This window comes from Somniosus microcephalus, chromosome 34 (genome assembly GCF_052327205.1).
Source record: "Somniosus microcephalus isolate GS21.2 chromosome 34, FLI_Smic_1.0, whole genome shotgun sequence".
Classification (NCBI taxonomy): domain Eukaryota; kingdom Metazoa; phylum Chordata; class Chondrichthyes; order Squaliformes; family Somniosidae; genus Somniosus; species Somniosus microcephalus.
Window position 1 is genome coordinate 18020083 of NC_141020.1, and position 14050 is coordinate 18034132.

At 43.9% G+C, this 14050-nt stretch overlaps 1 protein-coding gene across 2 annotated transcripts in view; it reads right to left on the reverse strand.

Moving 5' to 3' along the window:
* LOC147096844 (mitogen-activated protein kinase-binding protein 1-like) overlaps positions 1-14050 on the reverse strand; it is a 104049-nt gene that overhangs the window by 56675 nt on the left and 33324 nt on the right. For both annotated transcript variants that reach the window (XM_085973531.1, XM_085973530.1), the window contains exons 5-14: positions 12052-12222; positions 11343-11480; positions 9969-10151; positions 9671-9831; positions 9364-9553; positions 7153-7302; positions 6081-6259; positions 4623-4714; positions 1430-1555; positions 253-323 (exon numbers count right to left, since the gene is read on the reverse strand). In XM_085973531.1, the coding sequence (XP_085829657.1) occupies positions 253-323; positions 1430-1555; positions 4623-4714; positions 6081-6259; positions 7153-7302; positions 9364-9553; positions 9671-9831; positions 9969-10151; positions 11343-11480; positions 12052-12222 (1461 nt within the window). The remainder of the gene's footprint in view (positions 1-252; positions 324-1429; positions 1556-4622; positions 4715-6080; positions 6260-7152; positions 7303-9363; positions 9554-9670; positions 9832-9968; positions 10152-11342; positions 11481-12051; positions 12223-14050) is intronic.

Here is a 14050-nt window from a genome sequence, read left to right on the forward strand (position 1 = left end):
AAAAAAAATCAACTACAGCTGACCAATCCACACTGCTCATGTACCTCCGCAAATGGTCACTTTGTGGTATTATCAGCCTGGCAATTGATTAGGTAATGCAAGTCACTACACTGGATGTGAAGCGCTTTGGGACACCTTTGAGATAGGGCAAGCCGCCACAAAAATGCAGAGACTGAAAAGGAAATGAGGCAGAAAGTTTAAGTGAAGCAACAAAGGGAAAAAATATATACAGGAGCCAAAGAAAAAATTTACCTTGTGTGCCGTCCGGAAATAGATACTTTTATCAGCACCACAGCTAACCATTTTGACAACATCATCACTGGCTACAGGGAAGGAGAATAAAGGGAATAATTCAGAATAAAGTGGTCAAGAATTTCCATTATTATGCATACACAGTGACTGGGAACAGTACTCAAGTCATCAGTGGAGATTAGGAGTACATGGTAACACCCAAACCATCGCCCCAACCCCACCGAGTGCTTCTTTATATACAGACGTCCCAAGTGCTACATAAAAATCTAAGCAGCTGTTTTAAACAGCTATCGAAAGCACATTTGGAGAAAAAAAAGTCACCTTGCAAAATAGACACCCCTTCACATAATTAAGAGCCTTAATACTTTCAGAAAGTTTATTGAAAAAATCCTTATAACTATAAACAGATAGAGCATTCTCCCATTCAGTTTTTTGTAAACCTACCCAAACAATGAAGTAGACCAACACGTGCTGCATCCTACTTATTAAAATATAAACTGATCAGCTTAGTAGTTGCTGGCAATGTTCCCGTTAAGCTGCATGGCCGCGCAGCAGTCTGGAGGTCCTGCACAGGCCGCTCACTGGCTTTTATATGGGCGAAAATTTGAATGGGCCGTGCAGCAAGTTAAAGGGGCTGCGCACCCAAAAAAAAATTGAGGGAACATTGCCTTCAAGTGATTCCTGCTAGAGAGAGTGTGCGTGTGTACACGTTTACCTTGGATAAGAGCAGCAGCAGGCTCAGCAGTGATGCCATCTATGCTTCAACATTTTTCTACCACTCAATGTTAGCACTCCTAGGTCAGGTACCAGAGGGCTGCTTGTATGCATGGAGGCATACCCTAGCAATGGGTCAGCACCTTCAGGACAGGAGTGGAGAACTTGCAAAAAGAGATACACACACACAGGAGGACCACAACAGAAAACAAATCTCCCTCTAGTCAGATACTGGCAGATGGTTAATACAGCTTACTTCAGGGTAACCCTCAATTTAGTGACTTCAAGTTGGTCACAACTGAAAGCCAAGAGCTAATTTCACTACAGTGCCCTTATTTGGACAACATAGCATTTATAAAAATAAATATACACGGCAAAGCTGTACAAGGAATTTTAATTCAATGCATTTTTAGTAGTCAGGCAGCTTTGGGGTAACTATTGTAGCTCCAAACAATGTACGTACCTGCAAATTTCACAGCAGTAATAGATGAGGAATGGTCATCCAGTGTCTGCGCCAGGCTGTACTGTTTGTCCACATTTAGTATATGGATCAGACGGTCCCGACTTGCTGTTGCCAACAGATTCATTCCTAAACAAAAGGAGAAATGTTGTAGATGAAAAGAACACACAGTTCCATGCAGCCAACAGCTTCAGAAGGTTAAATAAAGTACTTGGAATAATTTACCCAGCAATAACAAAGAAATGGAGTAAATTGTGTGAATTTAAGTTATTCGGTAATCTGTATGAAATGTAGCCAAATAGGTTGTATCCTTAGTTAAAACATTGGTAAATTTTACAATTACAGAATCAAAATCACCCAATTCGATTAGCCTCACAGACTTCCATGCTGCTTGGGAAATGGCAATATGCAGCTGTAGTCAACTTAAACCGAAACCTCAACCCCAGTCAGGAGTGTTAAATTGCATTTGGCAGATTGTTCAATCACCAAAAAAAAGTTAGGTGTGGAACTGACCCAATTTCAACAATGTTACTGTGTTGAGGCAATTAGCCATGGCCAAAAACTTCCCACAGGTAAGGAAAATCAGAGGGAGAGTTGCCTTAGGGCCACCCTTCCACACCTAGCAGCAGATGGCTCAGGTCACCATCACTTCCCCCTTCACAGCTGGGGGAAAAAAAGGGAGTATAGACCAATGTTCCCTCTAATTTGGGGGGGGGGGGGGGGGGGGGTTGCGCGGCCCCTTCAAATATCCACACATGCGCGGTTTTTCCATTATAAAGCCGGCAAGCGGCCTGCGCGGGACCTCCAGACTGCTGCGCGCCCGTGCAGTTTAAAGGGAACGTTGGTATAGACTCGCTGGCTGCAATTTTGTACACAGATGTGGGTTGGGAGCGGGTCAGGTGGGTTCCGGCTTCCAGCCCCGCCCCCCAACTACATCCGGCCCACGAACGCGATTTTACGCTGTTTGACCTTGTTAAGCCCGCCCTGCGGGCTTGCCGGCCAATTAAGAAGCCGATCAGATGATGTCATTTGATGACGCGTTACCTGCTTGTTTTCTTAAAGGGACCGCGCACAATTTTTCTTTGGCAGCTCATTTCTCAGTGTTTGACAGTATTGAGGTACAAAGGTGAGTGCTTGCACCCAGGCTCTCCAGTGACTCCCTCCATAGGCTGGAACAGATGGTAGCTGCAGGTGAGGTGGCAGGAGCGATCTGTCACTAGTGAGAGGGGTTATCCCAATGAGATGGGACTAGACATCGATTTCAAAACTTTTTAGCCTACAGGTAAGTGTAAAAGCATTAAAAAGGATTTTCCCAACATTTCCTTACCTCTGAAACTCACCAGTGCACCATTGGATCCTTCACCCCATTTCTGCAGCTGTCATCAGTGCAGAAACACTACAGCAGACTCACAACACGCCACACTTACCTGGCGTGGTGTCTGGAACCCCGAGGCAGAAGCGGAAAATTTGAAAAAGAGCCTGTTAACTACCCACCGTCAAGCAAAACGATTTTGACCTTTGACCCACCTCCAAACCTGCCCTCTCAGTGCTGATAAAAAAAAACTGAGGCCGCGATTTTAAAAAGTGTTATCACCTTAATTTATATGTAAAGGGGAAATGAACCCCAACCAGCGAAGAAATTAAAAATCTATCACAGCACACCCATTTTGATTATAAACTTCATTCTTAATTGTAGCTCCCATCTATTAAATCTGACTTTTAATACTGCAACACTGATGATGTAGAGAATGATTTTTTTTTTTTTTTTTTTTAAAAAGCTTATCCTTCAAGTTTTATGTCAAGATGGATCACAGTATCTTTCTGAAGCGTTCCAGCTAGGTCTGGAGGCTTTTGCTAATCGTACAGGGATGGAAGTGACGACTGTTCAGCTTCAGCACCCAGTCCCATTTCCCTTAATAGCCGGCTACAGTTTTCAAAATAGCAGCTGGAATGACGAGGCTTCTCTTGGGCAACATCATAGCTTAAATTAGGTTTATTTACAATGAAGTTATTGATGCGTCTAAAGTCTGAACACAAGAGTGTGGGGCTGGGGGGGGGGGGGGGGGGGGGGGCGGGGAGAACCACAAACAGCAGCTGCATTCAGACCTTAAACAAAACAGTTACGCAGAGAAGCAGTTGCAAGATCAGCAACTGGGCAATAATCTGAGACTGAGATGAAGAGGAATTTCTTCACTCAGAGGGTTGTGAATCTTTGGAATTCTCTACCCCAGAGGGCTGTGGATGCTGAGTCGTTGAGTATATTCAAGGCTGAGATCAATAGATTTTTGGACTCATGGGGAATCAAGGGATATGGAGGGAAAGTGGAGTTGAGGTCGAAGATCAGCCGGAAAGGATGCCCCGGAGCATGGTACATCGGCGAGACCATGCAGACACTGCGACAACGGATACTGTGCAACAATCACCAGGCAGGAGTGTTCCCTCCCAGTCGGGGAACACTTCAGCAGTCAAGGACATTCACCCTCCGATCTTCGGGTAAGCATTCTCCAAGGCGGCCTTCGAGACACACGACAACGCAAAATCATCGAGCAGAAACTGATAGCCAAGTTCTGCACCCATGAGGACGGCCTCAACCGAGATCTTGGGTTCATGTCACGCTACATGTAACCCCACCTGACGCAGGGTCATCCAGACTCGAGTCGACATTGGCTTGTTCTCTCTACACAGATGCGGCTGGACCTGCTGTGATTTCCAGCAAAAAAATGTTTTGTCTGTTTATTTGTTTTTCATACAGACCCCAGCATCTGCAATATTTGACCCCTTGTGACCCCACCTCATTGTTCTTTGATGTAATGTTTTCCTGACTGACCTGTTTGGACACCATTCACACCTTTGATTGCTGTGATTATCTCTCTGCCGAGGTGTGATTAATGGCAGTTGGAAAGATTACCTGTAAACATCTGACATTATTCTCTGACTATATAAGCTGTGTCTTTATGCATTTCTCCACTTCACCTGACGAAGGAGCAGCGCTCCGAAAGCTTGTGATTTCAAATAAAGCTGTTGGACTATAACCTGGTGTTGTGTGACTTCTTACATGATCTTACTGAATGGCGGAGCAGGCTCGAGGGGCCGTATGGCCTAACTCCTGCTCCTATTTCTTACGTTCTTAATCAGAAGGGAATTCAATCAAGTATCAGAGGCAGTAGTCAGAAAAGTGGTTCGCACAATGACTCACCAGTTTCAGGTTGAGAATACTCCAGGCATAGAACCTCAGAATCATGGGCTTCAACTTTCATCAGTTCATCCAAGAACTGCAATTCAAAGATTCTAAAAACAAAAAAAAGATAAATATCTAATGAGGTAAGTTTTAAGACACTAGGTTTACGGCAAAAATATTTGGTTACGTAACTCCCTGCCCAATGGCATTGTGGGAGTCCCTTCACCACACAGACTGCAGCGGTTCAAAAAGGCGGCTCACCATCACCTTCTCAAGGGCAATTAGGGATGGGCAATAATTGCCAGCCTGCCAGCGACGCCCACATCCCAAGAATGGATAATAAAGAAAGAGTGGGGATCCAAAGACAAAACCACAAGATCCAAGTTCAACATCCCAAACATACTACAGTTGCAACTCCTTTTCATACACAACATTCACAGTACAGGGCAAAATACTGCCATTTTCCTTCTTCCCCTTCAATAACCAATATATAGACAAACATTAATATATTTATTTATTACATTAACTTAAATTTTGCCTCTCTGGTGGGCGTAAAAGATCCCATGGCAGTATTTCGAAGAAGAGCAGGGGAGTTCTCCCCGGTGTCCTGGACGATATTTATTCCTCAACCAACATAACAAAAACAGATTACAGGAAACTTTGTTATATCCGGCACCGACGGGACCGGCGTGTTGCCGATCTATCAAAACTGCCGGACATACAAAGTTAATGTTGAAGCATACGGAGGTTTTCATCTCCGTATCTGACAACACTGTTGCTTAGCAGGAGCTTCTAAAGAGTCGGCTGCAGCTGCAAGTGTCTCTAGCTGAAGCTGTTGCTATAGCTACAGACCTTGCAGTGCCTGACTGGGAAAAAAAAAAGAACGAGAACTAAAAAAAACTTATAGCAAACGGCTCCTGATTTTTGCCGTTAGATCGAGTATTCCGGACATACAACCTCCGGATAAACCAAAGTTTCCTGTATCTGGTCATTATCACATTGCTGTTTGTGGGACCTTGCTGTGCGCAAATTGGCTGCCCCGTTTCCCACATTACAACAGTGACTCCATTTCAAAAGTACTTCATTGGCTGTAAAGTGCTTTGAGACATCCGGTGGTCATGAAAGGCGCTATATAAATGCAAGTCTTTCTTTCTTTCTTTCAAACTCTGTTCCCTTATCTGTTAAAATGTTCATTACCGTACTACAACTAGGCTCTTGCCACCTGACGCAGATTGATCATTGCAAAAATGCAATCAGTCTTTCCAGTTTATGCTGTGGAACAATTGCACCAATTTCTTACCAGCTCAGCACCGTAAGCAGTTTAAGGAGCCTTTTCATGGTCAGCTGGTGCTAAAGTCAATGAAACCTTCACATTTAGTAAAACACTGGCTGTCCTCAAAGTGAATAGTGCCATTACACTGAACAATGAGAATATAATGCATCAAAAATCGACCTTCATTCTAACATCATTCATACCTCAGGGTCCCCATCCTGTCTCCAGAAGCCAGGTGCTGCCCATCAGGGCTGATGGTTATGACCCGAATTCCTGACTTTATCATCTCGGAAGCACCTCCGTTTTCAGCTCGGTCGGGATTGCTGGCTGTATCTTGGAGATACTGAATATTGTCATCAACGTACACAACTTTAATCAAGTCCTAGAAAGACAAACAGGAGTCAGTCATGCTCTCTGGCCAAGGATGCACTTCTAACCAATACCACTCTGCAACCGGCAACACTACCAAAATGGAATGGCGCAGATTAACCCTTTTGGAGGATTGAATGTCTTTTGGAAGGTGCACGTTTTATTAATTGCCAAAAATGATTTTTTCTTTGAGGTTGCACTTTCCGAAGAGTATATTTACATACATCGCTTTTCCACAGATCAACACCGTAGCATCACTTGACTGTACATTGTAGGATGAGCAAGGGTTACAGCAAACTGGGCAGGCAACGTTAAAGCAAAAAATGATAAAAAAAACTAAATAGGCATTGTTTTTTCCATAGAGTGTATGATCTCCCCTAACCTGGATTTTACCCCATGTATTAAAGTTTAGAGTAAAAATATTCTGTTTGAATACTCCATGATTTACAGTTAATTAAATAAAACTCCAAAATCTCCTCTTTTCAATTCTGGCCCGCAAGCCTCCACAGCCAGCTCAATGTTCTACCCAGCCCAGAGTGCAGCAACTATTCTCTAACCTTAATCCCCACTCTCAACCAGATATGTTCCCCCTATTTAACCACACTGCTGGTGCCAAGACTGCTGGTAGCAGCACAGCAAAAAAAAAGCACAAGGATCCCAAGTCCTGGAATCATCTTTGTTGCGCTTCTGAATCCTCTCTAATAGAATCCAAGTATTTTACTCCGGACTTGGTATTGTGTCCCTGCTCGGGATCCATTACCCAATGGCCCAGCTAATGGTCTGAACATGAATTAAAGTGTAAACAAATATTTTAACTTAACTGTAAAAAAAATCTTTACACATTGGGCAAGGCTGACTGCATAGGGGCTAGGGTGGAAAAGAGAAGGGAAGAGGGACAGTTCTTACCGTGCTGTAAATATTCCTGCGGAACGAAGCGAATTGAAATCCGGAGGCACCATCGGCATTCCACAATCGGACAGTATTGTCCGATGAGCAAGTTAGAAAAGATGCAGGCGGCAGGCAAGCTTGGCTACTGTCTTCCAATTCTGGATAAACCTGGAAAATGAATAAAAACAGACTGATGCAATGTTTACAGCACTTCAGCTAACACTAAAAATACTGTCATTCATATTGCTTATATATAGCCGAGAAAATTCAGAAGCAATTCTGGGAGGTTGACTTGATGCAGGTCAAGAATTTATAAAGTCAGGCTTTTGCATATAGCCTGGAGAAAATTGACATCCGCAATAAGTTGCATATAATTAGCAAATATAGTCTTCATTCCTTGAGCAAAGGTTCAACTTCCGTGTACAAATGATATTGCTGACATCTCAAACTGGTTGGGGTGGTGGAGGAGAGAGAAACAACACTTGGGGTACTGTCATTTTCAGAAATTTACACTCTAAACAGTCAGGTGATCTTCTCCCCAACTCTACTACAGGAAACTCTCTTTTATCCGGCACCGACGGGACCGGCGTGGTGCCGGTTTATCAAAAAGTCCGGATTACAGAGAGGTATAGTTAAAGGTACGAGAGCTCCGTACACAGCAACAAATCCAGGCTTCCCTGTTGCTTAGCAACAGCTGCAAGAACCCCGGCCACAGACCAAGCATCCCTGTTGCTTAGCAACAAGTGCAGAAACCCCCGATTACACAGCCAAGAATCAAGAAACGGCCACTAATATGAAGAAAAACTTAACTGAACCTACTCCTGAATTTTGCCGGTTAACCGAGATTTCCGGTTGTTTGGGTGCCGGTAAATCGAGAGTTTCCTGTATATGCAAGGCTACATTCTGGGGTGTTATTTGCCCATTGGCAGAAACAGAAACCCCCAACCAAAAGCCGGATAGAAAATGGATCAGTTGCTCTCACTGCTTCAGAGAGGCTACACCTACTGATTGCACCCAACTGTAACTGAATTTGAAGTCCTTCCTGCGGGTTTCTTGGATCCCAGTTAGAAGTACATGCTCTTCCGATTGACTACACGCAGCCAATCTCCCAGCTTTAAGCCAGATGCTCTACAATACGGTGCCCATATTTAACTGCAGGCTGAGTTGGTTCAGAGTGCTTTTAGGATTAGAGTCCTCCACCCGTGACTTTTAATGCCATGGAATCAAGCAATAGTTTCTCCACTTTGGTGCACAGGAGGTCCCTTTTCTGCATACCCTCAAATTGTCCAGAGAAAAATCACTAATCAATTTTGACAGGAGCTCCAAAAATGATCTTCATGGTCTCTTCTGTTCATGAATGACAAAATTTTAAGCATAGAGCAATTGTATTTCTATATACAGGTAGACTATCCTTTATCCGAAAACCTCGGGACCAGCCGAGTTTCGGATAAAGGAGAATTTCGGATTTCGGAAGGTGGGTCGGCGGGGGTCCGCGGGGGGTCGTGCGCACGACTTACGCTGACGCTCAGCGTAAGTCAGTCGGGGTCGGGGCCGGCGGGGTACGCGGGGGGGGGGGGGGGGGTCGGCGGTTGTCGGGGCTGGCGGGGTCCGCGGGGGGGTCGGCGGCTGGCGGGGTCCGCGGGGGGGTCGGCGGTTGTCGGGGCCCGCGGGGGGGGTCGGCGGTTGTCGGGGCTGGCGGGGTCCGCGGGGGGGTCGGCGGTTGTCGGGGCCCGCGGGGGGGGTCGGCGGTTGTCGGGGTCCGCGGGGGGGGTCGGCGGTTGTCGGGGTCGGCGGTTGTCGGGGCCGGCGGGGTCCGCGGGGGGGGTCGGCGGTTGTCGGGGCTGGCGGTTGTCGGGGCTGGCGGGGGGGGGGGTCGTGCGCACGACTTACCCTTTATCCGAACTTCCGCAACCGGAACCCTCTAAAAACCGAAGGTTTTTTCGTTCAGCGTAAGTCGTACGCACGACTTACGCTGAACGAAAAAACCTTCGGTTTTTAGTGGGTTTCGGTTTTCGGAAGTCCGGATAAAGGGTAGTCTACCTGTATGTACATTTTCATTGGGGCATCCCGACACTGAATAGCACTGTTCAGACAGTGACATGTAAGACTCTCAAGCTGAGCAGCTGAGTTGCATTCAAAGAACAAAAATTCCAATCAGCATTCCAAATTTAGAGGAACATACAAGTCATTTTGTATATAATTTTTGTTTTAAATAAAGTGTCAACATACCTCTACACTCCACACGCTGGAACTATGATACAGTGCAGAGTAAACCTTCCCAACTTTCTTGATGTCTTTTGTGTCCCACACGTAGAGACTATGATCACTGTACACACAGGACAACCACCGATTGGAAGGATCAAAGGTCACAGCAATAGTGTCAGGATACATGGCATCTGTCTTCTTGGTGAATAAACAGCTGAGGAGACGGGATTATATTTAGAAACCATTCACTTCTGCTTCTTGTAGTCAAGTTCTAAGACCTTGACAGTAAAAAGTAAAAGCTGACTGCAGAAGTTTCTTTTTTTCTTTTTACCTTGGTTCAATTCCAGCTGCCACATCCACTCCCAGATAGTGAGGTTTGGGCAAATTGGTGATGAAATGGAGGTTCACAGGGTTAAATAATTTTAACGTCCCATTGGAACAGCCACAAAAGATGATGTCCTCGGATGCAGAGATGCAGTTCGCTGCAGAAGTCTGAAAGCAAAATAAAGTGCAGAAAAAAGACGCTTTTCAATATTCTAAAAGTATCCATTTCATGCTTTTTTTAAGCTCAGTCTGCACTAAAAGCAGCAGAGATCAGTGTTTTTATAGCCAACAGAAAACAACCATACCTTCAAATCCAACCACTTATCAAGCAGCCTTTTCCCATTGAACTGGCAGAGAAGACCAGAGCTGGTGATGCAAAATGTTTTTCCTGCCATCTTCCCTTTACCACATGCCACTCCGCAGAAAAAGTTGTTGTGTAGCTCACCCAGCAATGCAGACCGTCCTATTAAGGGAACAGTAATATTTGCCTGGATTGGAAAACACACAGGTTAAGAGAGGAGTGGAAGGGTGAAAAGTTACACAAGGAAACTACCAAGTTAGGCTATTCAGATGAAATTTTGACAAAGCAACAAGTTACAGGAAACTTTGGTTTATCTGGAGGTTGTATGTCCGGAATACTCGATCTAACGGCAAAAATCAGGAGCCGTTTTCTGTAAGTTTTTTTTAGATCTCGTTCTTTTTTTTCCCCCCCAGTCAGCCACTGCAAGGTCTGTAGCTATAGCAACAGCCTCAGCTACAGACGCTTGCAGCTGCAGCCGACTCTTTAGAAGCTGTTGCTAAGCAACAGTGTTTGTTGTCAGATACGGAGATGAAAACCTCCGTATGCTTCAACATTAACTTTGTATGTCCGGCAGTTTTGATAGATCGGCAACAGCTCGGTCCCGTCGGGGCCGGATATAACAAAGTTTCCTGTACTCCAGTAAGAAATTTAGTCTTTACTTCCTGCAACTGCAAAGAAACTTCTTTGCTCTCCTCTTCAGTTATATTTGACTCAAGGCTTATAACCTCATTAATAAATAAATGGCAGAAGAACTAAGAAACCAGAAGCTGCAAATACCAATTTCTATTTTCCAAAACATACTGGCTTCTGATGTAGGTTTGCTTAAATTCACGTGATCTAGGTGCACATTGTGACCAAGTTTAAAGCATCATTTTTTTTTTTAAAGTTTATGACTTAACTACGTGGGGCTTAAAGACAAGGGAAACAACTATAAAGCTCATCATTCCAAACCATGCCATCTCACCAGTTTCTAACAATTGACCTTGAGTGAGGAAAAGTAGAGTATTGGTATGACTGCTAAGGATAATCAGCCTCTTCACATTGTTTCTACCAATTTTCTGTTTGACTTAGCAATCAAGCAGAAAACCAAAAAGTGGATTCTCCTACAAAAATGATGCACCCAGGGATTAATTAGTCTGCTCCTTATGTAATTTCTTGAACAAAGTTGAGAAACAAAAAGGTGCAGAACAAGGCAACCAACACGTGAAGTCTCTATCCATACGCTAGCTGTGCAATGCTTACAACAGTGAAGAGCATATTCATCTTGATACAAAACTACTTGTTTTCTTGTATCAATACAGTTCGCACTAGATTAAAAGTTTCCATTATTACAAAACTGCATTTTAAAACAGGTTAAAACTCTCAACAATCCACCTACCTTGCAGGCTTTGGATTCATTCAAGTACCAGAACTTGACATGCCTGTTGCCAGCCGTGACAAAGTAACTGCTGTCTTCAGAGAACGAGACCGCTGTTACTTTACTTGAAACTTTGTTAGATGCTACAATGGAGTTTTTCTGTCAAAAGAAATGCATTTCTGTAAGTACTACTGTAAAGATAAACTTCTCCCATCCAGCTTATGATTACGTTCATTATAATGGATGAAAATCACAAGAGGGAATAAGACCCATAATATCCAAAGAATTGATAAATTCAAAACCGGACTCATAAGGCTCTGCCACTTAATCGGTGGCCCAGTAGTGTAATGATGCAGAGGGACTGGGCCGAGGATGGGTGGATTGTGGCTCCCCTCATCCTTGGGTAGAGGGAAGTTATGTATGTAAGGCAAATCACGAGAGGGAAAACATGAACGAGAAACGAAAAAGTACTTTGGCAGTTGCTGACTTGCATCATTGTTACTCATTATTAAATACACTTTTCTACATAACTATATTTGGAATTCACCTGGAACTTGAGGGCCTGTGGGTCTTCACAATAGACACATGTGCCTTTTCTCTGGAGTTGAAACCATAGCATGGGCACTTCGGACATACTCTGATTCCAGGTTTGATTACATCTTGGCATAGAACACAAGAGCCAAAAATGCTCCACTGCCTATTGTCAAAAACATATCCCACACATTCTTACCTTCCAATCCCAGACGTTGACAAGTTTGTCATGCTGGTAGCCCACCGACACAATATACTTCATATTGGGAGAAAAAGATACACACGACACTCCATATTTGTGGCACTGTAATTCAACCACTTGAACCTTCTCGGCCACATCCCAAACCCGCACAGCAGGCACGTGTCCGCTCTACGTTTAAAAAAAATGACATGAGCACATTTGTAAAACATACAGCTACAACTAAACCGAATTTATTTCAACACTCCAGTCACTGGAATTAGACGTTGCCTGACCCAAATTTGTACAATTTCATTTAGGTGGTGGGCTAGCAAGATCTCCTTCCGTTTATGGTTTGTATGTGAATATCTGTTACTCTTCCACCCTCCCCCATTACCTCGAGTTCCCCCAAAGTTTAACCCCAACTGATATCGAAACTTGAGCAAGTAAAAATGTAATGCATGCAGAGTCAATTCTGTTCATGTACAGCTCCAACTCATCACTTGCCCCAGAACTTTGCTTGCTGTCTTCGTGCTCCCACTTACAAAAAGTGGCCACATTTTGATTTGCTTTCCCGGCGAGTACAGTATCTGTCCCCGCACCAAACATCCAGTGACAGGCAACACATTTTTAAATTTCATTTTCTCTCCCAATAGATATGGGAGTGGCCATAAAAGAGGAAATACCTTTGACGATTTACACATAGAAGGAAAAGAAAGTGTCGGGGGGCGACCTCGAGTCTCTTCGCCAGGAGCAAGCGGAAGCCAAGCGCAAGCAGCGCACGTCAACCCAAGCATCCCACCCACCCGCCCCTTCAACCACCATCTGCCCCACCTGTGACAGAGACTGTAGGTCCCGCATTGGACTCATCAGACACCCGAGAACTCATTTTTAGTGTGGAAGCAAGTCATCCTCGGTTCCGAGGGACTGCCCAAGAAGAAGGAGAGATTAATCAATCATAGATCCATTCTGACATCTTCTACTGAACTTGCTTCATTAGTACAGTTCACAAAGTGAAGAACTTAGCAAATACAGAAATGTCAGAGTACGGCAAACTTGTCAAACGTGATGCCCTTTCAGTCTGGAGACTGAATGTATATAGTTTGGATGTCACCAACTGTCTGCATTTCAACAATAGTTTGAAACAATTTTTTTTTTGCCTTTAAGCATGTACTAACCTTTTCCTGACAATTCTGACAACTAAAAAATCCACAATGGTCTGTGAAGGTCTGCTTCTTTGGTTGAATTTCAATTAAAGGTAGTGCTCTTTAACCAATGTTAGAGCGCACCACAGCCATCACTTTACTAAGATTTTGTAATGTTTAGGAGTGGCGATCAGACTCCATCAGTTTCAGACGCCAATTAAAAATAAGAGCGAGCGAGAGCGACCATTTTAATATCAATAAAACTGCTGGATCGTGACATGTTCCTTTCACACTTCCAGTCACAACAGAAAAGATAAATCTGCCAGATTCATTAGGGCCGGCATCTTGCAAAATCCACCTATTGGGGAGCAGGTGACACTAGCACCATATAAAAGACTACAATGCAACAAAGCTCTGGCAGCACAGGTCAAAAGTTTCTCAAAGAACAGCATCTTGGATGACTTTTCCCAAAGGATTGCAGCAATTCCCAATAATATATGGAGGCTGACGCTTCTCACAAATTTGGATCTTAGGGGAAAAAAAAAAGGTGGCTTCATTTCCATTTGGTTTGAGATGCTGAATAGAAGATCATCATATATTAAAATTGTACTGAACAATGGAAGTTCTCACATTTCTCAAATAGTTTACAGGAGCAGCTAGGTTTGCTTCAATGTACAGTGCACTGAGCTTGGAATGATCAGTGGGACATGGTACACAAACCGGATCTTATGTAAATGAACAGGATCTGACAAAATCTTATGCAAATAAGTGGGCTGCATTTATATAAACTGACATATTGGTACTTTAAGCCCATGCAGTTAAGTGAGGGTTACTGTACCAAGATGAACTGTAGTAAGTTTCTTGCATATGAACTA